Raw genomic sequence first — 26639 nt, 5'->3', positions numbered from 1 at the left:
ATAGCTTTTACAGGTCTTTTACATGCTTTCCTGGAAACTTAACATTTCCAGGAAACTTACAGTCATTTGCTTCTTTACCAAAGCAATATAATAGCTCCTTTTTTTCTTCTTCAAGGATGAATGTGTTTTTCTTGAAGCATCTGAGCTTGGGCAAAGGCTGGTGTATTTGGTGCTTCAGGCACTGATACTGAAGCAGGCAACGAAACAGACCCCTGAGCTCAGCCCTGGCTTTGCCTACCTTTCCTATATCTCCTGATTGAGTATATACAATCTGCAATGTCACGACCACCAAAGTCTGGGTCCCAGCACCCTGGGATTTTAGGGTGTACCCAGAGCTGTGCTGTTCAAGGCTCCTGGAGCCTTGGACACTCTTTCCATCTCTTCTCCTTGCGGATATTGAGAAGTTTAAGGGCCAGCATTTCCACAAGACCCACGAGGGTTGTGAGAAGAAGACCATTTTGGCATTTGGTCTGGGGAATTTGGGATTGAACATCACAATGGGGCTTCTCCCTAGAGGTCAAGGAGGAAGTGGACCCCTCAGAGCAGAGGGGACAGTCCCTGCTGGGTGGTCTGTACACACTAAGATCACCTCCTGGAGCTGGCGCTCTGTTTTGCTATGCTGCAACCTTTCTTCAGGGAGAATATACAGTGGTGGTAATCACAGAACTATTATGAACCATGCAGCATGAAGATGTTGGCATTTGCATCCTTCAGACCAACACCTCTTTGGGCCACACTTTAAATGAAAAGAAAAAGGTATTTATTATTTACTTTCTGTCATGAATTCTGTTGTGCTTTGTGATTGACAACTTACAAGCAGGTGATTTCACCGTAAGGACTGTGCTCCAGTCCCACACTACAGATATTTCTGAGTGCTGGGAATGGAGGCATTGATCCCTGGGAAGACAAGGGACAAGTCTTGTCTCCAGTCCTGACCAACCCCTTACTTACTCCCCAGACACTAATCTTTCCAGACCAAAAAGGATGTTTTGTTGTTGCATTGTGGAATTGATTACATATTTCACAACCTCAACGAAAGCATGGGAGCCGTTCAGGAAGGGGGAGGACTGGGCTGTTGGGAGGAAGCGCTGGAGAGCTGGTGTTGCTTTGGAAAAGGTAGATATGGGGTGGCTGGTCTTAGGATTTGCTGTCGCAGGTCTGATTCAGATCAAGATATTCAGCAGGAGCAGGTACAGCCAGGTTATTTCACCTGTCACTGCTCCTGTTTCTAGATCTACGTTATATGGATTAAACTAGAGGTCCCAGGTTCTTTTCTTACCACCCTTCCTTTCAGTCAGAGGGGATACAAGATGCAGAGCTTAGCTTACAAGCTCTCCTATCAGCATCACCTCTCCTTTCTGCACTCCTCTGCGCCATTGTTTCTCCTCCTCCTGCCTATACTCTCATGCTATCGGTCCGTTTGCTTATTTGCAGTCTGGCTACCTTGGCCACAGTGGTCTAACTCCTTCCAACCCTGGTCTCATTAGCTGGGTGAAGCTCTTGCAGAAATAATCCAATACTCCGACCCCTGTAGAACAATTTCATCATAAAAAATACATTCTATGGTATAAATAGGAAACACTGTCCTGTAGGGCTAATTATCAGTGGTGCTGAACATCCCTAAGGCCCCAGGACCACCTGTGACTGCTCAGTAGCTTCTCAGAACCATTACCAAGCCAAGGCATGAGCCAATCAGAGCTCCTCTATCAGTTTAATCCTGAAAGTTCCCATTTAAACGGATGGAGAGGTGGTGCTGCAAAATCTTCTTAGTTATTTCCAAATGTCAGCTAGCAGCTTGCTTTTGCTGTGGAGATAAGAGAAAACTTGATGGCCACTCTAAAAGCAAGCATGAAGTTATGGAGGAGATGCTGGAATCTCCATCACCAGAGGTTTTTAGCAGAGGTGACATAAACAAGGTGGAAAAGGTCAGTTTCAGTTTGAGTTGCTTTTGGAGGAGATGATGTGTTGGATGCTCCTGAGGTCCCTTCCCATCCTGTCTCCTAGGGTCTGGTGAAGCTATCAGAAGAGAAAGAAGATTTGCTAGTAAATGTGAGCTAACACAGGTCCACAATGTCTATACTGGCTCCTCAGCAAGGTACTGCTGAGTGGTCTAAGAGTAGCACCTTCCTCCTCTACCTTGTCCTCTTAAAAACCCCCAATTTCTGGGAATAAATACACAAGAGTGCTCCTAGGGGGGAGGCTGGGGTGGTGCCAGAACATACCTCTGTCCAAGTTAGGAATGCTGCCTGTGCTGAAGGACAGGAATGTCAGCCAGGGGAGGCCCTCAAGATGCTCTCAGAGAGGCAGCAGGAATTGAAACCATTCAAACTGGCCGGCAGCCTGGCAGCGTGGGCAATATTTACAGAAATGGGTCAGCTGTGCTGAATGAATATTTGAAAACATTTGATGGCTGAGGGATGACTTCATGTGGTGGTGGTAGGAAGGAACCTTCAGGTTGGCCTGTGCATGTCCTAACCATGTGCTCTCCAGACAGCCCTTTCTTACAATTGTTTTCTTACAAGCTACATTAACTGTAACTCCAATTTCCTCTGATAGTCTCTTCAGTAATTATGTTTTATTACTGGTGAAACAACAGAGAGAGACCCTTTAAAATTGAGGTTTGGCTCAGAAGAGCTGAGGAGGGTCTAAAGCCCTTCCTAGTTCTGCATGTTACTTAGGTGCATCTCCCCTAGGACTTGGGGAGCATATGTTTTTATCCACTTTGAGTCCTGCTACAAAGACATGGTAAGCAATGTAGGATGTATTTTTCCATCAGGGTTGCTCTTGTGAAGATTTTTAAGCAGTTATCTGGGGAAGCTCTTAAATGTACATTTTAAGATCTCCAAAACCAAGAAGTTAAAAACTGCAGTTATCCAGGCTTTCTGAACACAACAGATTTAACAAGGGCAGTAGCCCTTGTTAAACAAATTTCACAGGTTGCATTCCTGCAAAACATGGTAGTTTATTATGAAATCAGGTTAAAGTTTGCCAAGTATGTTGGAGTAAAACATTTGTGCCTTCCACACAGAGACCTCCTTGCCTAGCAAGCGAATCCCTCTACCATAGTAGCTGCTATAGCTCATGTCTGCTCCAGCACAGCCTCTGGCTCTCCTTAATACCTCTCAAGAGGATTCAGGAAGAGTTCAGGATATTTAACGTACCTAGCTCTGACTAAAATGAAACAGAAGTGTCCTGCCAGTGTTAGTCACTGGCAGTGTCCTCTATGTGCTGGGAATAGTTAATAGGAAAACAGTCCCTGCTGCCTGGGGTAGAGGTTTTACTGTAGAATCGTAGAATGTTTAGGGTTGAAAAGACCTTAAGATCATCTAGTTCCAACCCCCTTGCCATGGGCAGGGACATCTCACATTAAACCGTGTCACCCAGGGCTCTGTCCAACCTGGCCTTCAACACTGCCAGGGATGGAGCATTTACCACTTCTTTGGGCAACCTGTTCCAGTGCCTCATCACCCTCACAGTAAAGAACTTCTTCCTTATACCTAACGTGAACCTCCCCTGTTTAAGTTTAAACCCCTTGTCTTACCGCTACAGTCCCTGATGAAGAGTTTTGTCTATTTTTTAAGCAGGAAACTGCCTTTTGGCCTTTGGGCCAAAGAGTAAGCAAATTTTTCAGGGCCAAAATTCAGGCTCTAAGAAATGCAAGGCAGGGATGGGGGATTTTTTTCCACCAGCAGCTGCTTACAGCCTCTGTTCACTTCATGGATCCCCGTATCACACAGCCTCACAAGAAGTAGTGGGAAGCAACAGCAATCTATGGAGCAGCCTCACCTCCATGTGCAGTAAAGAAGTGGGGATTAAAGCCACCTGTTTAGCAAGGGAAGGCAGTGATAATATTGCAGAGGGGAAAATTAAGTGTTTCAATGATGAATCCAGACTGCACATCCCATCAGCTCCTGAGCACGTTTAGCAGTAGCTGCTTGACAGTGAGTTCCCTGCTTTGCTTAGAGACAGGCTTAACAAGAAACTCCGCCTTATTTCTTTCCTTTCCTTGTCTCTCTTCACCATGACACATGCTAAAAGCTGCTGGCACAAGTCTATTAAACAGCAAAGCAGGCTGTGCTGAGAGTTGTTTACACATAGATCTGTCCCTCCGTGTTTTAAATTGCTATTTTAAACAGAGATGATAAAACTGGTGCCAGAGTTTTGCAAAGAAGGTTCCTTTCCCATCTGATTAAGATTAAATGGGCATATTAAGTTTTTCTTTCCCTCTGCTTTAGGGATAAAAAAGCCTGTTGCAGCGCCCAGGCTTGCATCACGGTACTAGAGAGCTTTACTTCTCTAGGGGAGAAGGGGGTCACCAGCAGGCAGGTGCATGAGCATCCTATTCCCAGTTCTTGTCCTCAGCCACCACCAGTTTACTTATCCTGGCTCTCCCCATGGTCCCTCATGACTGATACACCCCCGGCATCTAGCAGGGCTTTTCCCCCAGTGTGTGAGAATGTGGACAGACCCAGCTTTTTGGTGTCCCAGGCTGGGTAGAGGGAAGGTGGTAAAACAGTTCCCCAAATTACATGCCCTCACTTGGCCTCACACCATCCCTTGGTGAAAAGCCCAGTTTCCCCCCCAGTTTGTGTATGTGCAGTAGTAATGGCAGGGCCCCCCTTCCCTCCCTGATGGGGTGACAGCAAATCTCACTTGCTCAGAAATGGGGACAGGAACCTCTGTGTCCTCTTCTGTCTTCGCAACGAGAGAAATTCAGGGAGACTGGCCTGAGGGTACAAAGAGATGCTCTGCTTGAATGCCAGGCCATGAAGACATTTTCAAACCCTGAGTACTTATAGAAACCCACTGACATGTTATCTCTGCTCTACACAGACTGCTCCTGGAGATAAGCTGGTGAGATGTGTCCCAGGATGCCATCCACTGTCATGCCAGCAGCAGAGTTGAGTAAAGCAACCAGAAGTCCCCTGTGTTTCCAAGGACTTTTCAGTGTCCTGGGAATGCATGTTTATGTGTAATTATTACAGTAATTACCTCCCTGCTATCACATTGCTCATCTCCACTAATACTCTATTCTGCTTACCTTTTCCAGGCCATTACAGTGCTATTTGTGGAAAGGAACGCCACTGACCTGGGGCAGGTGACAGGAAAGTGACTTTTAATCCCAGGGTGTTCAGGCTATGGAGGTGTTTTTACCGTGGACTCATGAGGTACCACGCACTGTATCTTGTCCTGCACCTCCAGACCAGATTCTCCACCAGGCATGGCCAGAGCTGCCACTACTGTAAGCAGCTGCAGCAAAGGCATCTGGCCCCGTTTCTATGCCAGTAGCTCATCTACATCAAAATACAGCTTGTTCTTTTAGAAAACTTCCCTGAACTGCCCTCCCAAAAGCACTAACACCACTCCTGGGAAGCTATCACACTGTCCTAACTGTGAGTCACTTGAGTGCCTGCTGGGAAACTCAGAAAAGCAGGAGCATGTGAAGAACAAAATATTTGCCTATTTATATTTGCTTACAATATTTTTTTGCTGAGTGCTGGCAAGCATCTTTGCAGGTGCAAGGTTTAGTGCATCTGCAGAAGAGTCCAGTGGGAGGGAGAGCTGGGAGACATAGCCCATGCAAATCCCAGCAGCATCAAAGATGTGCAAGGCTTGTTTGCCCATCTGCCTCCATAACTGTGTCCTATTGGCCTGGGACAGCAAAATCCGAATGTTTCTTCATGCTTCTGACAGTGGTCTGAAACCTGAACTCAAATTAATGAGTTTGATTTCTCAGGCTCCAGCCCCTGCAGATGCATCGCTCCCAGCCACTGCTTGCTGCGCTGTGCTGGAGCGTGCCTGGCATAGCCAGCCCCAGACTGGGCATATACTGTAAACCTAGTATGCTTCTGGTGCAGTCCCGGGAGCCAGGCATTGGGCAGAAACAGCAGCAGACACTGGGGCAGGGAAGCCAAAGAAGGTTGATGTCTCTTTTTGGGTGCTGCAGGTGAGTGGCAGCCCAAGCTGCTGTACTCCCAGCAGCGCCCCAGTACAGCAGCAGTCAGTCCTGTCCTCCACAAAACAAAGGTGTTTTGTTCAAGTGGCTGGGTTCACCACAGAGCTCAGCAGACTTTTCCTATGGCTGATTACCTTCCTTGTTACCAATATGCATCTTATTTCCACCTCTAGTTTCAACTTTCAGGTATAAGCTCATCTAGTGCCTCTGCAGATCTGAAAGCAGGCTCTGAACAGATTTCTCTGTTGGATGGAGCTGCTTTGTTTACCACCCTCTGTTCTGCAAACCTCAAATGGTTTTTTCTGCCCCTCCTTGCAGCCTCCTTGGTTATTCAAACTGCTTAAAGAGCTGATATAAAATCTTGGCCCACTGCTCTGGGGGTGCCTTTGTCACTGTCAAGGTGATGCCTTGATGGGGCCATCAGCTCTCACCATGTTCCCTGCACTCACACTGCAGAGCCCCAGTAAGCAATCTGCTGTCACCCCCATGGCACAAATATCACTATGTCTTTTTCTAAATGCTGTTTTCCCTAAAGACCCAGTCCTCTATCAACTGTTTCTCCATGGCATCTGTGTCCAGCTGTATTCATTTGCAGAGATTTCATACTTTCTCACCAGTCACTCCTAAATATATTGAGTAGCTGGGAACAAAACCCTGTCCAAAGCCACCCTTGTCTGCTGCATTTCCATGATCATTTACCCCTGGGAGATACCTGGATGGGTACTATGTCCTCCACTGATATTTCAATTAACATTTCCACTTTCTTTGTGCTTAGGACCTTGGTACACCAGTGTTTGTGGCCATTTCATGCTCTTCCAACCTGTGTGGGGAGCCTCCTGCCCACATCCAGCAGCAATACCTGTGGCTGATGGTGCAATGCAGCCTTCATGCCCGGGAGCAATGACCACTCGTTTGCTTTCTTTTGAAGAATGCTCTAGGGGCAAATTCATGCCAAAAACCTGCTGTCCATTAACTGCTTTGTCTCCTTTTTGAAAGGCAGCCATGAGGCAAGTGAAAACATCCCACAGCTGGAGTCACCCCTGCACACACATACATACTTCTTGCATGACTGCGGAACACATTTGGACCACTCTGGTCTCTCCTACCAACATGATAACCCCTCCAGGGATCATCAGCCGGGCCATCCGGCTCACTCTGCACAACAGCAGAATTGCACAGCCACTCCTCCCACCGCAAACCCCGGTTGTGCAACCGCTGTGTGAGTGGGGTGACCGTGCCTGTGCGAGGGGAGCTGCCTGCCCTGCCCTGCCTCTGCCAAAGTGCCGTGTCTCACCTACAAACTAGGAGCGAGAGGGGGCTCTCCCTGCTGCAGCGGCCAAGACAGAGCACAGGCAGCCAAGCTAGGAGGTAAGTGTTCCCGGGTGGCTGCAAAGCCCTTCCATCCCTCCTTGCCCCACGTCTTGAGGCTCTAAGGTTCGCTACTACGCATAATTGCAGAGACAGTGTGGCAGAAACAGGCATGGGGTAGCTGAGATGGTGTTTCCTAATTGTTGTTTCTAGCTTCTCTGCAGAAGGGTAGGGAATTAAATAGCATACATAGCTGGGAGATGTCTGTGGTAAAAGTTAACTCACACTATGCAAAAAACACTCCCGCAAAATAGTTACCAATGAGCAGCTTATTCTATCACTTTCTTCACTGAAAAAGGAAAAAGTTCAGTTTTCATTCCAACCTTGGAAAGTGGAGTATTCATTAGGTGCTGCCTTCCTACTGAAAAATGAAATTCTTCATGGGGAATTTGGTGGGGTTTAGAAAATAGTGTCCTACCCCATTTTTCTATTGAGGACTTTATGGTTTTTTGTGATGGATACACCATCCTCTGTGTCTGACGGAAGCTGAAACTGCTTCCTGGGGCAGAAGAGCTGTTGCCAGCAAGCTGTAGTGCTGTCACAGTGCACCAGGTTAATAACTAACTCAGTCAAACACAGTGCTACCTGATGGTGCTGGGGTTAAACCAGGGACTGCTGCTGCAAAGACTGATGAGGGCACTGTGTGGTGGTCCTTGCTCCGGCAATGTCCAGCCTGAGCTGCCTGGCCATCATCCCTAGTTTCACTGCCTGGCAGTATCAAGAGGGCTTTGGGTCCACCATCATCTCTACCCTGTGACCCTCATGGGGCTAGGTATCAAGCCATGGGCTGCTGTCTTTTAAACTATTTGCAGCCCTGACATCCCCAGTGGGCTGACTTTGGGAGACAGACAAAAAAAGCAGCCCTAAATCCAAGCGGTGCTATACTCCCAGCCCTTCATCAGCCTCCTTAGCCATGTCAGTCAGTAACGTCTTCCCTGGGGATAGAGGACAGGGCTCAGTCAGGGGTGCGGAGACTCAGTAGTCCTGGTGTGCATTTTGTTTTCTTGTCTGAGAAAGGCAGGGGCAGGTCTCCAAAGATAAAATACAAATATTTGCAAGACTGCTAAGGAGGCATAGTTTAAACACAGCTTGTAAATAAATATTGGCAGGAACCTGTGGCTTGACTACATACTTTCAAAGAGAGTTTTCAGCGCAGCTGCAGGGTTTTGGAAGCAGCTTGGTGAGTGCACTGTAAAAGTGGATGGATTTATTAAAATAAAACCAAAAAATAGGAAGAAAATGAGAAAATGAAGATTTAAACTTCTAATTGAAGACTCCAGAATGCTGGTAGAGGGAATGAAGGTTTGGGGGTGGCATGTAGAGAAATTCCCATATAGGGGGTATGTCAGCAGCTGCTCCCTGAGAGAATGGTGACTGTCTGCGGGGTTTCTCCTAGGTTAAGTCCCTGGGATCCCAGCAAAGACAGCAGGGATGAGAGTGGCGGTGGTGGGCACGGGTGTCAGTGGGCTCACTGCCACTAAGTGCTGCCTGGATGAGGGGCTGGAGCCCACCTGCTTCGAGCGGAGCCAGGACATCGGGGGGCTCTGGCACTGTACGGTGAGTCAGCAGTGCCTGTTCTGCTTCTGGCAGGAGCTGCAGCTTTGCAGGCTGGGGAGCGGGTTGAACTGGGCTCCAGCGAGTGGGGAAGGGGTGCACGAGCTTGCTGGGCGCTGAACTCTCCCTCCTGCACCCTGGGGTGCAATGCCAGGAGCACACCGAGACCAGCCGGCCAAGCCTCTACCCGTCAGTCATCAGCAACACCTCAAAGGAGATGGCAGAATTCTCCTACTTCCCCTACCCTGAGGACTTCCCAGCGTTCCTACCCAATGCCCTGCTACTGGACTACCTCCAGCGCTATGCCGAGCGCTTTGGCCTCTGGAAGCACATCAAATTTGAGGTGCGTGGTGGGTGCCCTGGCACTGCCCTGCTTCCCACACATGCTGACTGCTAGTGAGGACCCTGCTTCCATATTTCAGACCACCATTGTTAGCATCCAGAAATGCCCAGACTTTGCTATCACAGGACAGCGGGATGTGGTCATGAGGGTGGATGGAAAGAAGACATCACATGTCTTCGATGCTGTTATGGTTTGCAGTGGCAATTTCTATGAGCCATCCCTCCACCTGCACTGTTTTCCTGATACAGTACTTGGTTGCCTGTGTGTCATGTGTTTAGCAGTAGCAGTAATTCTTCTCCTTCTTAGTGGCTGGTGCAATGCTGTGCTTTTGATTTTTGGCCTGGGAGCAGTGCTGATAACGCCGATGTTTTCAGTTGCTGTTCAAATGTTTGCTCTGGCCAAGGACTTTCTGAGCCTGCTCTTCCAGGGAGGAGGGGAAGCTGGGAGGAAGCAGAGACAGGACACTTGACCCAAACTAGCCAAAGAGGTATTCCATACCACAGCACGTCATGCCCAGGATGTAACGGGGAGTTACCCGGAAGGTGAGGGGACTGCGGGGTTGGACAAGGTATCGGTCAGTGCTCGGTCGGGTGGGGTTGGGCGAGTGATCGGTCGGCTGGTGCTGAGGCGTTGTATTCTCTTCCCTTGTTATTTCCTTTAGCATCATTATTACTGGTGGTAGCAGTAGTGATTTGTGTTATAGCTTAGTTACTAAACTGTCCTTATATCAACCCATGGGAGTTGCATTCTTTTTGATTCTCCTTTCCATCCCTCTGGGTGTAGGGGGAGGGCAAGAAGGGGGGGAGTCAGTGAACGACTGCATGATTTTATGGCTGACTTTGTTTAAACCACGACACTGTGGTTACCTTCTTCTACGGGCTGGGGGTAAAAGGGTTAGATATTCCTTGGGGAAAAGGCTTCCTTTACTTGCTTCTGCTTTTCAAGCCTCCTGGAATGAACAGCAATACACCCTGTGCTTCAGCAGCTTTGTCTCTGCAGGCACTGGCACTTCAGAATAAACCTTTAAGATAGGATAATTTGGAGAGAAGAAACTGTTTGCGCAGTATGCGAGATGGGACAGGTCCTCTCAGCGAAGCTCCGTCATTTTTGACAGAGATGTACTCAGCACTGCAGTGATGAACCTAGCCAGCTGTCAGGATAGAAAGGGTTGCTTTGTCATCAGCATTGGCAAGTGCTTCTGAAGTTGCTCACAGAATGGAAGAGGATTACTGCCTTTTCTGAATCTTTGTATCTTCATCTTGTAAAGGCTGAATCCTGAGACTGCACCAGCACAGCTCTTTCACATAAACTGTCTTTCAAGTCCCATCCAGCACGTGCCACTGCTCACTGGATTGCATGGATGCATGAGACCTCATTTTGGAGAGGAAGCACCAGTTCTATGTGTGTGAGATGGGGGCTCTGTACCTTCCCAAATCCCCGTTGGCCAGGGATTGCACTTCCTTGTTCTTGCCATCTGGATTATGTCTATACCAGGTCTCCTAACAAAACCTACAAATGCTTGAGTAGTTAAAAGCTTTGTTAATTTTTCCTCAAGGCATCGAGAGGTTTCAAGGCCAGTACTTTCACAGTCAGCAGTACAAGCATCATGATGTGTTTCAGGGAAAGCACGTCCTCATGGTCAGCATGGGCAATTCAGGAGTGGATATTGCAGTGGAGGCCAGTTGCGTAGCCACAAAGGTACAACCACCCAGCCACCTCAGGAGTTCAGGGAGGGTGATGTGAGAGGCAAGAGCTGAGTTTGCCATCACTGCAGGGAAAGCAAGCTAGGTTTACCCTGTGTAGTGTCCAAACAGTATTTCTGGATCTGTATTTCTTGGTCAAAATCCTTAAAGCAAGCTGGTTGTTTTCTTCTCTCCTGTTTAACCTCCATCACCAGCTGCCGAGAGTTCTTAAAGATGCGGCTGCTGCTTTTTCATTACAAAGCTGTTTGTGCTTTACCCCTCGGATTGCTTTATAAAGGCAAATTCATCACCTAACTTGTTGATTCTCCACTCTCTCCCAGGTGACCATTTGCTGCTCAGTCATATGTTTAACCATGGATACCCATGGGACATGGTTTTTTTAACACTCGCCTTATGAGCCTGATCAGAAATAGCCTCCCCAGACCCTTTTCATGGGTGTTGATTAACTACAAGGTGAACCAGCAGTTCAAGCATGAAAACTATGGCTTTCAACCAGAGAAGAGGTACTTCTTGGTGTCTCCCATCCCATGTGGTATCACAGGGCTTGTGATGTGGGCCGGGGAGATCTCCAGCAACCAACATCAACCAATGCAGCAATCAGCACCCAGACTAGGGTGGTCTCCACTGGGGAGTTTATAGCCTAGCAGGAGAAGACAAGCTGTAGCACCCTTAGGTGTGCCCCCTTAGGAGATGGAGCACACTGGAAAAGTCCAGGAAGGACCAGAGGAGTTTTCCCTGAGAAAAGAGGAGGAGGCTTAAAGCATGGATCAGCTCTGTGAAGAGATGGTTTAAAGGGTAATGGAGTGAATGGAGGAAGAAGGCAGGAGATGTCCATGAGTCACTCAGGCTGTGGGACAGGGTGGCACTCATGCAAGGGTGAAATATGTCAGTGTTTGGAGAAGGGAGGGGCAGGGCTGCCTGCTCTGAGCAAATGATACTGAGAGGTTGTGGGGCTGGAGGGCCGAGGGGATGAGGAGCAGGGGCACCAGCAGGGCTTGCTCATGGTCTCCAATGCTCTGAGCCCCTCTGCTCTCCACAGCCGCCTGGTGCGTGAGCCTGTGGTCAATGACAACCTTCCAAGCTACATCCTGACAGGGAGGATCACCATCAAGCCAAGCGTGAAGTTCAAGGACAACTCAGTTGTTTTCTACAATTGTCCTGAGGAGGAGCCCGTTGATACCATCATCTTCTGCACAGGCTACAATGTCTCCTTCCCATTCCTAGAAGAAGCAGTCGTCAAGGTGGAAAACAAAGACGCATCCCTCTACAAATATGTGTTCCCAACCCACCTGCAGAAGCCCACTCTGTCCATCCTTGGGCTGATCAAGCCACTTGGAGCCATCATGCCTGTGACAGAGATGCAAGCACGCTGGGTGACCCGTCTTCAAAGGTAGGAGAACTAATGTGAGCTCTTCAGTGTGGACAAGGGAGCATTTCTAGGGCTCAGACTTCCCAAGTTATTTCACTTCAGCTAAGCTATAGCAACATGAGTGTATGCTTGGTCCAAGCTACGTGCAAGTTCATGACACGTCCCTTAAGTCACTTTTATTTTACCAGTTAAGTTGATGTTTCTAAGCTAATGCTTTGTACCTGCCTGCTGCTAGCCAGGAGTGTGCGCTCTGTTCTTCACTGTGACCCAGCTGATGTGCAGTCCTGCACCTGAGTCTGCAAACCGCAGTCTAAACTATGTTGTTGAAGACAATATTTTTTCCCTAAAATATCTCAGAAGTCAGAGCACAGAGATGGATATCTAAACCTGGATGTATAAATAAGAGTTGTCTTTAAGATACTGTGGTGGGTCCACTCTGGCAGAAGTTTTTGCTCTGTAAGGGACAGGGTTGTTTGTCCACTGTGGCTACCAGAAAGGAAGAGTCCCTTTGCCCCACAAAAGGAATTATTTGTAATTATTGGTGTAAGGAGAAAAATACCACTGGGGGTTGTTTTGTTGTTTTATAAAAATAACTTCCTACTAGGCTGGTGTGTAGGGCTGCATTAAGGCTCCTCCACAGAGCCAGGGGAAGCTCTGAGGTTTCTGTTTGGGATGAACAGAAGAGAAGAAGAGATTCAGAGTGGCCCTGCAGAGAAGGACTTGGGGGTGCTGGTCGATGAGAAAATGAACATGAGCCGGCTACAGTGTGCGCTCGCAGCCCAGAAAGCCAACCGTATCCTGGGCTGCATCAAAAGGAGCGTGAGCAGCAGGTCGAAGGAGGTGATCCTGCCCCTCTACTCTGCTCTTGTGAGACCTCACCTGGAGTATTGTGTGCAGTTCTGGTGTCCTCAACATAAAAAGGACATGGAACTGTTGGAACAAGTCCAGAGGAGGGCCACGAGGATGATCAGGGGACTGGAGCACCTCCTGTATGAAGACAGGCTGAGGAAGTTGGGGCTGTTCAGCCTGGAGAAGAGAAGGCTGTGTGGAGACCTCATAGCAGCCTTCCAGTATCTGAAGGGGACCTATAGGGATGCTGGGGAGGGACTCTTCGTCAGGGACTGTAGTGACAGGACAAGGGGTAACGGGTTAAAACCTAAACAGGGGAAGTTTAGATTGGATATAAGGAGGAAATTCTTTCCTGTTAGGGTGGTGAGACACTGGAATCGGTTGCCCAGGGAGGTTGTGAATGCTCCATCCCTGGGAGTGTTCAAGGCCAGGTTGGATGAAGCCTTGGGTGAGATGGTTTAGTGTGAGGTGTCCCTGCCCATGGCAGGGGGGTTGGAACTAGATGATCTTGAGGTCCTTTTCAACCCTAACTATTCTATGATTCTATAATTCTATAGACTCCAGGGTTTGCACAACCCATCTCACCCCACATCATCTGCCTGTGCTATGACAGCACAAATCTGTAAGAGCAGGAAAAAGTCCAGGTGAATTTGTACCACTGTGGAGGGCTGGCCTCTGGCAGAATTGCTACTGCTGAGCAAAATCTGAGCAACGAGGCTTTCCTGCCTCCCTTGGAAGGGGTTCCCATGTTTTGTATCTGAATGAGTGCACAAGTTCCCCCAGGAGTTAAACTCTGCAGGATGCTCTCCTCTCACCTCTAGGCTTGTGTCAGTTGCCTCCTCAGCCTGTCATGGAGAAAGAAGTACATGAGAAGAGCAAAAACCAAGTACAATGGTAAGCCATTCAGCAGAGCCATGAAACTTTTTTCAGTGGATTGACAAGCCGCTGGAGTCTGAGGGGTAGCAACATGCAGGCTCACACTCTGTGGCTGCTCCCCACATGTATAGCAGAGACAAGGCAGAGATGCCCAGATCCAGCCACCCCTTTTACTTGCACTCACCCAATGTAAGCTTTGATTTGACAGATATTCTGCTTGTTGATATCAGGAAAATATGAATTCAGGGTAGTCAAAACTAAAACTTGCTTGAGAGTTGGGGAAGTGTGCCAGGTTCCCCAGGGACTGCAAGATAAAATGCCAGAGAAATTAATGGTAATAAATGCAAAGTAATTCAGCTGGGGAAAAAAAACCCTCCTACCTGAGGTGTACATACAAATTGCCTCACCTCTCAGCATGGAGAGATGACTCACTGTGAACTACGCACACTGGCATGTAGTTCATGGGTAGGCAAAGGGTCGAATAAAAGGCTAAGAAACAGAAGGAAATGAATGAGGTAAAACTAGGAAAATGAGTGATATGTCAATCCATAGTTCACCTAGATAGCTACAACAGAAAAGGTATAGAAGAGTAAAATACAGAATTGCACAGGATGATTGCTCTACAGTACAAAGCTAAACACACATGGCTCTTTTCCCACTGAAGGTGGGACATGAAGCTGTGAATTCTGCAGAGAAGGAAAACTGGAAGCAATTCTGCTATTTACCCTGCATTTTTTGCAATACTTGATGGAAAAGAATGTGAGAGAAACTAAAGGGTGCCAGAGTGCTGCCTTTCTAATGCTGCACGTGACTTCTCTGCAGAGAGCAAAGGGAAAGCCAGGGTTTAAAAAAAAAAAACCAAAAAAACTAGCAAACAAAACCACCAAAAAAACCCCAACAAACCAACAAACCAAAAAAAAAAAAAAAAACCAAACCAACAACCCCAAACCAACTGGTTTGACAAAGAGGTCCACCAAAATGAAGGGGACACCAGACACAACTTTGTGTGATGAAATGAAAGACCGGCTAATGCATGTGAGAAAAGTGTATACCTGATCCAGCATCACTTTACACATGCTATATCACAGGCACAATTTAGGCCCAGACAGACCCAGGTTTGCACTGCATATGCACCTATTGCTTTTCTAAGAGGAGCCCGTTTGTGCTTGGCTGCAATATCAGTGGTTGTGCAGAGGATTTGACCTTCAGCTCCCTTCAGCCCTGTTGACACCAATCCTTCTCTCACCTCTTTTTCTTCTCCCATTCATTGAGGTTTGGTCTGTCCTCAAAATCAATTGCCTGGTCTACACAGACAAGCTTGCCTCCTTCATTGGTGCCAAGCCCAGCATGCTGGAGTTGCTCTGCAGAGACCCCCAGCTAGCCCTTGCTGTTTTCTTTGGCCCCTGCACTCCATACCATTACCGGCTGAGGGACCCCGGGTGCTGGGAGGGGGCACGTCAGGCCATCCTCACTCAGTGGGACCGGACCCTGAAGCCCACAAGAACACGAGTCCCTACCGGCATCTCCAACCCCTTCCCTTCTCTCCTGATGGTGGTGGGTTTCCTCCTGCTCATGGCTGCCCTGTTGCTTTGTTTCCAGTAGATTTTAGGGTCTTGTCTTGTGCCTGTGGATGTTATTTCAGGTCAGACAGCCCCACAGTGTGCCATGAGACAAGGGGAAAGGAACTTCAGCAGATCACAACAGATTAAAACTTTTAATCAGCACCACAAAACCTCTCTCTGCTCCAGCTCCCTCCCAGCCACAGCTTTGCAGACCTGATTACCTGGGGCTAGCAGCCTCTGCCCCTCTGCTGCTCTCCCACCTGCTGTGGTGAGCAGAGTATGGATGTGCTGGGACCATGCTGGTGTGGATGCAGTGAGGACAAGACTACTGAAAACAGCTTTAGGTGTTACAGATCGAAAGGACCACAAGTGCCTAGCCCTGCCCCAAATCACCTGGGAGTTGGGGTCTTTAGTCCAGCAAGGGGTTTTCTGGGCTGGGTCTGCAGGTCAGGCTGTACCTTCCTCCAACCTTAAATCCTGTTGTTGAAAAATCCCTGTTTGGGTTGAATCAGTGCAACTTCTCAGCAGAAGAGCCCTGGCTGTGGTGATCTGTCACCCCTGAGACCAAGGCTGATATTTTGTAGGGCTGAGCACTTCCAGCTCTGCTTCCCTGTGCTCCCCAACACCTTCAGGACAATCCTGGGACTTTGTTTTGTATGTGCAGAGTATTTCAATCAATAAAACTTCATTGACTGCAGCAGGAGCATGTTAGGCTGCCGCCTCATTATTCATTGTGCGCTGGAAGAGCTGGGGGTCCCCGTGCGTGGGCTGGGGCCATGCCAGCAGGTGCTGTGGGCAGCCCACAAGCTTGGGTCTGCAGGAACTTTCATTGACCAACCAAAATTAGGCTGCAGTGTGCACTATGTCACCATACCACTGCTTGCCTGGGGTCACAGAGAATGTGTTTTGCTGATTTCCCAGGGATGCCAAGTGAGCCCCTGTCCAGCACAAGCAGCACATGGGGGATGAATCAGGACAACCCCAGTCTGTTGCTGGGGCAGCAGTGAGCTGCAGTGTGAGAGTCCTTGCAAGCACGGCCCCTTTGTAATTACAGTGCATGTTTCTACCAGGCACTGCCACAGGGATGTTGTGAACTTTCTGTCAGCGCATTTAAGCACAGCAGAGCAGGGGAATGTGAGTGTAAAGGTCAGTGGTGCAAGAGGTGCAGCGAGGTGCTCGAACTTCAGCCTTTCCTTCAAATCTGCGGCGAGAGAAACTTGAAGCAAAGTTCAAGCACTGAAGGCACAGCACTGCCCTGCAAGGTTTGCTCTTCACTTCTCTCTGGCTGGGTTTTGTAGGTTTTAAAAGCGGGTGTCCAGCTCTGTCGGGTTTTGGTATTGGCCGCTGGCTTCGCCTTGCTGCTGGTGGGGGGAGATGGTGGTGCTGTGGGGACCTATCAGAGCAAAGCTGTCTGTAGGCAGCGCTGGAAAAGAGGGGTGACTTTAGTATCCCGGCCACGTCGCTGCCTTTTGCCAAAGCCAAGGGAGGCTCCAGAAACGGGGGTGGGGGGGGTGGGGGTGGGGGGGGTGGCACATCCTTCCCTGTTTCTGCAGATCAAGGGGCTGCTCAGGCTAGGCTTTCAGATGCAGAAGGGTTTTGTTGCTCCTCCCTCATTTTCCCCTGGCTTTCTGCAGTTTCTTCCAGTTCCTGTTTACACTAACGTACTTGTTGACACAAAACGGATACGGAAAAAGTTATAAATAACTCTTTCTTCAGAGTCTGCAGCAGGAGTGTTTGTTATCTAATCAAAGCTAACATGGGGTCATTTTCTTCCCAGTTTTCTTGGTTTCCAGTGAAGCTCGGTACAGCTCAGTTTACACAGTTACCCGAGCTTTGAGTTCCTTCCATTTATACCCTGCGTTTCCTGGGTTTCTTATCTTTTGTATATTCTGTAATCCCAGCCACATTTTCACAGTGCTGTCTAACCTCTGAATCACTGAGCTGCGCTCCTGCTCAGGCAGGCATCACTTAAAAAAAACCCAAAACCAAAAAACCACAAACTTTTTGTTTATGAGAAAACGTCCTTTAATGGGAAGTTAAAAAAGAAAAGCATGAAAACGAGCCAGCTTAGCTGGATTGTTTCCTGGAAAAGTGTCAGGAGGATAATTTTGTGCAAACAGAAGCAGATAGCTGCAAGCCCCTTCCCCGTCGTTGTGTGCCCTGGTTTGATCCAGGAAATAGAATAAATAGAAGCAGCAGCACAGCGAGGTTTAAAAGTCCTTTTCCCCCACCTGCAGGAGGGGAATTGCTGGGCCGTCAGTGCAACTTAGCACAGCAGGAAGGGTAATGAGCAATGTCCATCTGTAATGCTTAAGCCAAGAAATGGCAATGGCTTTCTACAACGACAGTTGTCCTCTGTGGAGACCCACAGGCAGAGAAGACCAGGGATGTTTTGCTGGGATAGGAGGAAGGGACTGGTGTTTCTGCTAATCTCTGAGTTATTTCCAGTTGCTTGCATGATGGCCTATTGCCCGCTGCAGGACAGCATGGTGCGGAGCGTGGCCATTATCGGGGCCGGGGTCAGCGGGTTGGCCTCTGTCAAATGCTGCCTGGATGAGGGGCTGGAGCCCACCTGCTTCGAGAGGAGTGAGGACATCGGGGGGCTCTGGCGCTACACGGTCAGTGGGCTCTGTGAGAATGGGGAGGATTATCCCTGGGTTTATCCCCTCCCTTGGATGTATTTTGCTTTGCTGCAAAGGGGAAAATGTGGCCATGACCTTGCAGAATGTCGCTGTCCCAGGCACAGGGCTCCACCTGACTCCAAGGTGGAGCAGGAGACAGAGGGAGTGGAAGGCATGGCCACCAGGTGCTAATCCTGGTTTATTCCTTGTACCCAAATACAAGCAGGAAAAATACTCACGTACTTTGGGGGGAGAAACTCCTCCCCCATACACCTGCAAATGGCACTGCTGGCTTCACACAGAACTCCATGGACAGCAGAAGAGTCAGCGTGTACCGCTCGGTCATTACCAACACCTCCAAGGAGATGTCCTGCTTCAGCGACTTTCCCTGCCCAGAGTATTTTCCCAGTTACCTACCCCACAGTCTCCTCATGGAGTACTTTCGGATGTATGCCCGGCACTTTGACCTCCTGCGGCACATACACTTCAAGGTGAGTGGGGACCCCAAACATCAGGGGCAGTAGAGCCACCAGTGGCAGCAGTTACCAGGGCATCACCCAGGTGGGATAATGCAATGCCAGATGTGATCCTTGAGGTCTGTGTCCCTTTTGCATCCTGAACACAGACTTTTTGGCTCCATGTTTAAAATTAGGCCGCTCCAATATGGGCTGCCTGGTTCATCCCCCCTTCAATGCCGTCACCAGGGGAAAGGTGCAGTGTGGGATTTAACAGCTTCAGAGGTGACATGCAGCTCCCCAGGGACCCAGCCTGTCCTTGCCAGCCCCACCCTTTGCAGGATGGTCCTTTGTGAAATGCAGTGCAGTCCCTGACTGCTGTTTTGTTGGGCTTTGGTGCAAGACAACAGTTCTCAGTGTGAGGAAGCGCCCGGATTTCGCCACCTCAGGCCAGTGGGAGGTGGTCACTGAGACCGACGGTGTCCAGAAGCGGCAAATCTTTGATGCCGTCATGGTTTGCACTGGCCATTTCCAGGAGCCCTACTTACCACTGGCTTCTTTCCCAGGTAAGTCCTGCCTCAGCAGGAAGGGGGTCTGGGGCTTCTCCCCCAGGGTTTCATGCAGCAGCCATGGGTCACTTGGCTGCATTTTCCTCTGCAAGCCTGCCTGCTCCATGAAGCCTCCACGCTGGGGCAGGTGGGACCCTCACCCCATAGAAATGGTGGGGAGCATTCCTGGGATTGGGAAAAACACCTCACAAAGGCGCAGCTAGGCTCCTACGTGAGAATTTGCAAAGCAGGACTGTGCAGGAGGGTGGCATCACTCCGGGAGCTGAGATCTCTACAGCTTCTCAGCTGCAAGCAGATGGGGGTGGTGGAGGGTCAGGGGTTGCAAAGGGTCCAGGAATGAAGCTGAGTCGGGCAAGCCAATGTATCTGGCAATAGGAGATGCTCCCTGCTTTCTGCCTAGGTATAGACACTCGCTTCAAAGGGCAGTACCTCCATAGCCGGGAATACAAAGATGCGGAGGCTTTCCGGGGAAAGAGGGTCCTTGTGGTCGGCATTGGCAACACTGGTGGTGACCTCTCTGTGGAGCTGAGCCATGTGGCTGCAAAGGTACAGTTCTGCAATGGTGCTCAGCCAGAAGAGCTGATGGCTCAGGGTACAAGCAGGAAGCTTTTCCCACCAGCAAAAACCAGCACTTCAAATTGAGGGCAATTGAAGAAGCTCTGCAATTCCTGGAGAGTCTGGGCCACCTGAGGAGTGGCCATTCAGCAGATGCTGGAATTTTGCAGAAGCCACCACGAGCTGTTCGGTTCATCCGGATGCTGTCCTTTTCCCTTTGGATAACCCTCTTGGCTCCCAAGTGCAGGAGATGGGATTTGCCATTCAAGGCAAAAATGGCAACGAGATGTCTGGGCAAGAGGCTGAGAGCTGCCTTTTCCTCCAGGTGTTCCTCAGCATCAGGAGCAGCACATGGGTGGTCAGCCGGCTCTCAGACCAAGGCTTCCCCTTAGACATGATCAGCACCACCCGCTTCAACCACTTTCTTGACTGGCTTCTCCCATCAGCACTCATGAGGAGGATCAGGTTTCGGAAGTTCAGTTCATGGTTTAACCATGCAAACTATGGATTGGCTTCCACCAAAAGGTGTTTTTTCTAACTATTTCATTGGTTAGTCAGGGGGGTTTAATGGTGTGAAATGTTCGGTTTTGAAGTTCAGGGGATATTTGTGGAATAGCAAACCATTGGAGGGGAACTGTGGCCACAAAAGATGTTTCACGTCCCTCCCGGATGCTAACACTGCTATCCTCTTTTTCACCTGCAAGCTGCAACTTTAAGGTAATTACCAATGAAGAGCTGCCGTTTTGCCTCCTCTCTGGGACCATTGTGTTGAAGTCAAACGTGAAGGAGTTCACTGAAAGCTCTGCTGTTTTTGAAGATGGGACAACAGAAGAAAACATTGACGTGGTGCTGTTTGCCACAGGCTACATCTTCCCGTTCTCTTTCCTTGAAGAGTCAGTTCGCAGCCTCTTCGATGATAACCGTTCCCTCTATAAACGCATCTTTCCTCCCCAGCTGGAAAAGCCAACACTGGCCATCATTGGCTTAATCCAGCTGACCGGCTCTGTGATGGTGGGAGCAGAAATGCAGGCTCGCTGGGTGACAGGGATCTTTGCAGGTAGGAGACAGGGTGCAAGGATGGGGTAATCTTCTAGGGTGGGAGGTTTGGGGCAGCCTGACCTTCTCTCTCTGAGCCTAGGGAATATTTTGGCTCCTGTCACAGTGCCCATGGTAGCCATGGGCATTAGTAGCACGCTAGTGTCTGCCCCCCCCCAAAGTGTATCCCCGCATTCCTGCTGCTCCACACACACTGCTGTAACCATCAAGCTAGTTACTGAGACTGAACACTCAGTAAAGGGGCTGGGAGCATATAAAGGGGGTGAACTTTTCAGCTTTAAGTGCTGCTGTAAGTCTCTGGTTTCTGTGCCCTTCCCAGGCTGGAACAAGCTCCCTCCCACCAGCAAGATGATGGCTGATGTTTTAAAGCAGAAGCCTCTGGTCGAAAGGTGTGTGATACTTCTGCACTTGGGGTGCAATGGGCACCATGTGCCAGGGTTAACCCAAGGAAAGGGGGAACTCAATGCAGTCATGTGAAGGACACCCCTGGGTCACCCAGCGCTTCTTGGATGCATTTATTCCCTCACCACTCATAGCGAGGTAGGGAAATACTTTTGTGATTCCTTTATGGATGACCAAGGGTACAGTGCTCTGGAGCAGCTCATGGCAAGACCCAGGACCTACAGATCCCCTCCGCTAGGTCCCCAGGCCATGTCCTTATTCTCATCATGTCAAGATGGAGATTTGGTTTCTTCCAGACCAAGGGTGCCATCTCGTGGCTTCTCCCTCCCAAATCCAGGCAGCCGGGAGCAGTGGGGTCAGCGCGAAGCCCTACCTAGAAACCCCATCAGAGTCAGGCTATGCAGGTGGAGGACACTTTGGTGGCAGTTTTTGACAGGTCGAGAAGAGTATTAGATAAGGCTGGAACTTGTTCATCCATCGTGTACATGTAAGCTACCATCCTGCCCTGTTGACGCTTGGATTTTACAGGAGGTGGAGACGTGTGATGTGGGAAAGGTGATGGTAGACATGCTGCGTTGCAGCAGCTTTCAGGAGCTAGGAAGGGCCTCAGGCCAGGTGGGGTGCAGGCTGGGTTAGGTTTGCCAGCAAGGCGGAGCTGGCTCATAGGACACTGATGAAAGTCTGGGAGAAAACAGAGGCATGGGGATTGTCACCAGGAGCCCTGGCTATTGCAGGTGCCATGCTGTTACACAGAAGTACAAGAGTCTAAGGTGCAACAGAGGCAATGTCGAGGCTGTCCCAGCCTTGCTGAAGTAGATTCAGCACATGCCCTCCCTCCTGCAAGGGAGATCAGGCCTCAAGCAGAAAAATCCTGGATGTCCCTCCCAGTATGGGAAGGTTTCTGCACCTCCCAGATTCTCCCAGTCCCCTTGTCAGTCTTAGCTGTGAATGTCTACTCTTCTGCCTCTCAAAATTGGCCAAATCCACACCTGTGGACCTTGGTGAAGGACACAGCATGGGCATTTGTGGCATTACAATGATGGCAGTGACATGTGAGAACAGTTTTTTGAGACCACAATTGGGTTGCAGAGAAAGAGCAAGCTTCTGCTTATTCCCTGCTCCAGGTAACTACTGAGGACCAACCCCACAGAGGCTCTTTCAGTGCCTTTAGGTTTATTTGAGGCTATGGGAGCTCAGCCCTGGACACCAGGGCTCGGCCAGTGTCTGAGCCCAGCGCTTTTGCTTTTCACGGAACTGGGAACTGAGATGGGATGGTGCTATTTGATTTTGTCTCTTTTATGTCCAATTGAAGTAATCCGTCTGAAAGGAAGAACTTGAAGATGAGTTTTATCAGCTACATTGATGAAATTGCTTCATGTGCTGGCATAAAGCCCAACGTGCTGAAGCTGCTCCTGACGGACCCCCGGCTGGCCCTGGCCATCTTCTTCGGCCCATGCTCACCCTACCAGTACAGACTGGTGGGACAGGGGAAGTGGAGAGGGGCCAGAGACGCCATCCTGACTCAATGGCAGCGGACGCTGAAGCCCTTGAGAACTCGGGTGGTGGATGACTCCTCTGACAGCTCCTCCAGCTGGCACTGGATGTGCCTCCTAGTCCTGCCAGCGGCTCTCATGGCAGGTTTCCTCTTTTCTAAGTACCCTCGGCTGTGCTGGAGCCCCCAAGCAGGTCCCCAGCTGTAGAAGAAACCTGGTGAGACCCAGTCCTGGGTGAGCTGTGGATGGTGCTAAACTGTGCTGCTGCTGGGTGCTGTCAGGGTGGCTGGAGCTGACCCAGTGTCGCAGGAGCTCAGACGCCAGTGCTGTCTGTTGTCTGGCCTCCTGCTAACAGTGTCTCACACCCACCAAGGGCCGTACAGAGCATTTACCCCAAACGTGCCACAATCCGTGCCCACATTGCATTAGCACCAGGCTGGATCTCCAGAGGGCTTTTGGGAACAGGTATTTTGGGACAGGCTGGTGTTCATGGGGCCAGCATTCCCTCCTCCTTGCTCATCCAGAGCTTCCTCTATGAAATTTCATCAAAATCCACGCCACCTTGAGATTTTTCTGAAACATTAGATGTAGAGATCTTTGTATGTGTCTTTTTATGCGTCTGTTGTATGTCTTTGGGAGGTAAAGTCGGTAGTCACAAATAAACCTCATGGATTTGGTCTTCTCTAGTGGTTTTATCAATGGGTTATTATCAGCGGAGGGGTCAGGTGGACCCAGTGCTGCTAGTCATCGCAGAGGGCACAGCCGCAGCCTAAAACCTGTATATACAGTGACGAATCCAGATGGTCCAGCGGGCCCACCGTTGCGTGGGAACCCTGGAGCCCACAGGGCGAAGGCAGAGCCTGCCGCTGCACCCGCGGCCGCCTTCACCGGCCGCTTTTGCTGCAAACCCACGGGCGGCCGCTGGGCGCTCGCACCCCCCGGGACCGGCTGTCCCAGCCGCGCCCCGCAAGGGGGCTGCCGGCCCCCGCGCGCGCCGCGCCACGGGCGACGGGAGCCAGGGAGCGGCCCCGCCCACCAGCCCCCGCCGCCAGGGGGCGCGCCGCACGCTGAGCCCGCCGGACTGCGGCACGGCGGGGCTACGTGCGCCGCGGCGCGGGGGCGGAGCCGGCGAGCTGCTGCGCGCGCTCGCGCGGCGCGGTGAGGTCAGACGTCGTTGGCGCCGGCTTGGCCGCCCGCCATCTTGGTCCCTGTGTGGAAGCGGCGGAGGCGCGGCGTTCGCGGCGCCGGGAGCGGTAGCGGCCTCGCCGAGTCCGGGAGCCTCCTGGGAGGCCGGAGCGCCGGCCCGCCGCGCTGCGCGCCAGGTAAAGCGGCGGCGCCTCCGCCATCCGCAGCGCCCTGTGAGTCCCCGGCGCGGACCGGCGCTGGGAGGAGCAGGAGAGCGGCCTGCGCCGCATGGCCCCGGGCGGGGGCGGCTTCCGCCCGGCCTGGTGGCGGCGCGGGGCCTCGGCCGGCGGGGAAGAGGATGCACCGTGGGGTCGGCATCCCCCTGCCCGCCGCGGTCGGGCGGAGAAGGGCGGCGCAGCGCTGGGCCCGCGGCGGGCGCGCGGGCCGGGCTGCTTCGCGCCCCTGGGCCGCGCCTCACCGCATCGCCGCCTGCGGCCGGCCGCGCCCGCGCCGGGCCTCCCCCGCGGGCAGCGAAAGGGGGCTGCCGTGTCCGGGGCGGCTGGGGGCAGCTCTTAACGAATGCGCTGGGGTTTTCTCCCCCTCTCCCTCCTTTCTTCCGTGTCGTGATGCATCCCCTCCCCCCTTTTTTTCTTTAACGGCCCAGGTCGCTGGGGCGATTACATGAGACATGTGCCGTTCCTTTCGTGCGTTTGCCTTCACGATTTTTGGCTGTGATTCTTTCTCCAGAAACGTAGGGCGAGGGGAGCCTTCGGGGTGCTGCAGGCACATGCCGCGCGCAGCGCTTTGGTTTTCTAACTCTGAAGTATTCATCCGCAGTTCTTGAGATGTACTATTCCTGGGTGTTTTGATGTGGGACTGGGTGAAGCACCGTTCAGGAAGGTACTGTTTCTGCTCTTAGGGGCGATATTTGTAGGGGTAGAGTGAGCAGGGTCAGGGGTGTTCTTATGGTTAGTGCTTGAAGGATGGTGAGAGCATGGTTAGATGACACTGCTGAAATTCAGGCAGCTAGTCTGCAGTGGGTATAATGGTAGCCATCACAGAGAAATGCAGAGATTGAAAATCTTGGGGCTAAAGATGGCCCAGATACTTTCCAGTTCAGGCCCTCTTTATGGGGAAGGGGGCATCGAGCAGAACACTCGGGTTTTTTTTTTTTCTGTTTCTTTCTTTTTTTGCTTCTCACACGTGTTTTGTAAGCTTGTTGCTTTGTGAAAGCTTTTGGACTGTGTCATTAAGGAAGGATCATTTTTCCTAGTTGTTTTTTGATTACAGGGGTCAGATGGGTAGGTTATTAGAAATTAGCATAATTTCCAACAGAAGGAACAGGATTCAGATTTTTAACAGCTTCGTTTGTTCTACAGTGAGGCATCAGGCCTACCCATTGTCTGGTCTTAAGAGCTCTGCTCGGACAAGAAACTGCTTTTGAAGGGGGGAGGAAACAGGACATGATCTCATTTGTCCATCAGTGAGAAACAAAAGGATTATCATTTAATACTGACTGCCAGGAGCTGAATAACTCATTTTTTTCTGAATTACATAGTCTAGAGCCTTTTTCTTCAACAGTAATTTTGGGGTGGTTTAGTGCAATGGTGCTACTACAGTCTTCTTGGGACTAAGGAATCTCAAAGTTCTGGGACTTCTCTGAACTTGGTGAAATGTTCAGTGAAAAGGCAATTTGTTCCTCAGAACATTGTGCTCAGCGTGTGAGGAGTACAACTGCTTTGGTGGAGATGTGTACTTAAGAGGCATCTGTTTAAACTGAAGTGAGAACTTAGTTCACTCAGGCCACTGCTTGTGTGTGGAGACTAGGATTATGGCCTCTGTGTGTGTGCCTGTTACCTAGAGCTCTGCCTTAGTGTATGTTTCCTGCATAAATTTTATTGTTTTGGTAAATAATAGGTTATAAAATATGTATAAATAAATGCAAAGTGTCTTCTGTGAGTCTTAGTAATATAAATAGTTTGTCTCTTTGCAGTTTAGTAGCAATTTATGATATCTTTACTGTCATTTAGACTTCATAACAGGAACCCTAGCTTTTTGTAGCGCAGAATAGTTGCATCACTCTACAGTTTTAACTTAGTTGCTGGAGTCTTTGTATGCATCTTCTGTAGGTCCTGTTTCCCCACATCCTGAAGTCTACTAGGGAAAGTGAAATGGGCCACAACAATCAAGGAAAAGATGATGCAGTTCTGAAGGGAGCTGTCATGTAGGTTTTGTTCTGTCTGAATTAATGCTATATGTCAGTAAGAGAAAGAAGCAAAAGTCAGAGCAGTGGGTATGTTGTATGGGGTTGACTTCAGCCAGGTGTCCCAGGTTACTGAAAGTGCAAGCCTTTTGTTCCAGAATATTTTCCAGGCTAATGGGAATGATGTGAAAGCGGAGAGAGGGTGGAAAACGTGGTCTAAGTACCATATAAGGGTGTTGCATATAAGAAGCTTAGATGTGAAGATAAAAAGAAAAAGGTAGCACTTCCGTAAGGACTAAACCCTTTATAGTGAGCTCTTGCGAAGAGTAAACCCTTGTTTAGCATATTGGAGATGTGAATGAAGAAAGAAACATTCCTCTTCCTTCTGCTGAAGGAAGAGTGGGGTATCTTCAGAGGCTGTATACAGTAATGGAGAGTTTGAGTTAAAAAAAAAAACACAAAACAAACAAACAAACAAAAAAAAAACCCAAAACCAACCACAAAACACCTCCGCCCTGAAAATGCACCACCTTTCCACTAGTTGGGGATGGATGCTGGGCTTGTAATGACGGGACTGCCA

The 26639-nt window shown here is 50.0% G+C and overlaps 3 protein-coding genes across 22 annotated transcripts in view; all 3 read left to right on the top strand.

The window, feature by feature from the left end:
- Positions 1–382: 382 nt before the first annotated feature.
- LOC136011723 (flavin-containing monooxygenase 1-like) lies at positions 383–16327 on the top strand. Its single transcript, XM_065673979.1, is given in 13 exon segments — positions 383–756; positions 6953–7324; positions 8721–8881; positions 9033–9221; positions 9301–9475; positions 10777–10919; positions 11245–11254; positions 11257–11300; positions 11303–11427; positions 11964–12302; positions 12304–12314; positions 13964–14037; positions 15270–16327. Coding segments are annotated over 11 exon segments (1587 nt in total). The 5' UTR covers positions 383–756; positions 6953–7324; positions 8721–8755; the 3' UTR covers positions 15621–16327.
- On the top strand, positions 12226–23413 carry LOC136011711 (dimethylaniline monooxygenase [N-oxide-forming] 4-like). 2 transcript variants are annotated; one of them, XM_065673960.1, is made up of 11 exons: positions 12226–12314; positions 13964–14036; positions 16651–16842; positions 18061–18198; positions 18504–18692; positions 19060–19222; positions 19626–19771; positions 20106–20305; positions 20485–20837; positions 21156–21225; positions 22551–23413. In XM_065673960.1, the coding sequence occupies exons 2-11, from the start codon at positions 14034–14036 to the stop codon at positions 22936–22938; spliced, it is 1842 nt and encodes a 613-aa protein (XP_065530032.1). In that variant the 5' UTR covers positions 12226–12314; positions 13964–14033; the 3' UTR covers positions 22939–23413. The 2 variants fall into 2 exon arrangements, with proteins under 2 accessions (XP_065530032.1, XP_065530033.1); XM_065673961.1 differs by lacking the exon at positions 13964–14036 and having other exon boundaries at positions 12234–12314.
- A 491-nt stretch (positions 23414–23904) lies between these two features.
- Positions 23905–26639, top strand: part of PRRC2C (proline rich coiled-coil 2C) — a 78431-nt gene continuing 75696 nt past the window's right edge. For all 19 annotated transcript variants that reach the window (XM_065673945.1, XM_065673944.1, XM_065673931.1 and 16 more), the window contains exon 1: positions 23905–24053. The gene's annotated coding sequence lies outside the window, so the exon portion shown is untranslated. The remainder of the gene's footprint in view (positions 24054–26639) is intronic.

Source organism: Lathamus discolor, chromosome 3 (assembly GCF_037157495.1).
Source record: "Lathamus discolor isolate bLatDis1 chromosome 3, bLatDis1.hap1, whole genome shotgun sequence".
In the NCBI taxonomy this organism is placed as follows: Eukaryota; Metazoa; Chordata; class Aves; order Psittaciformes; family Psittacidae; genus Lathamus; species Lathamus discolor.
This window is presented reverse-complemented; position numbering and strand designations above follow the sequence as displayed.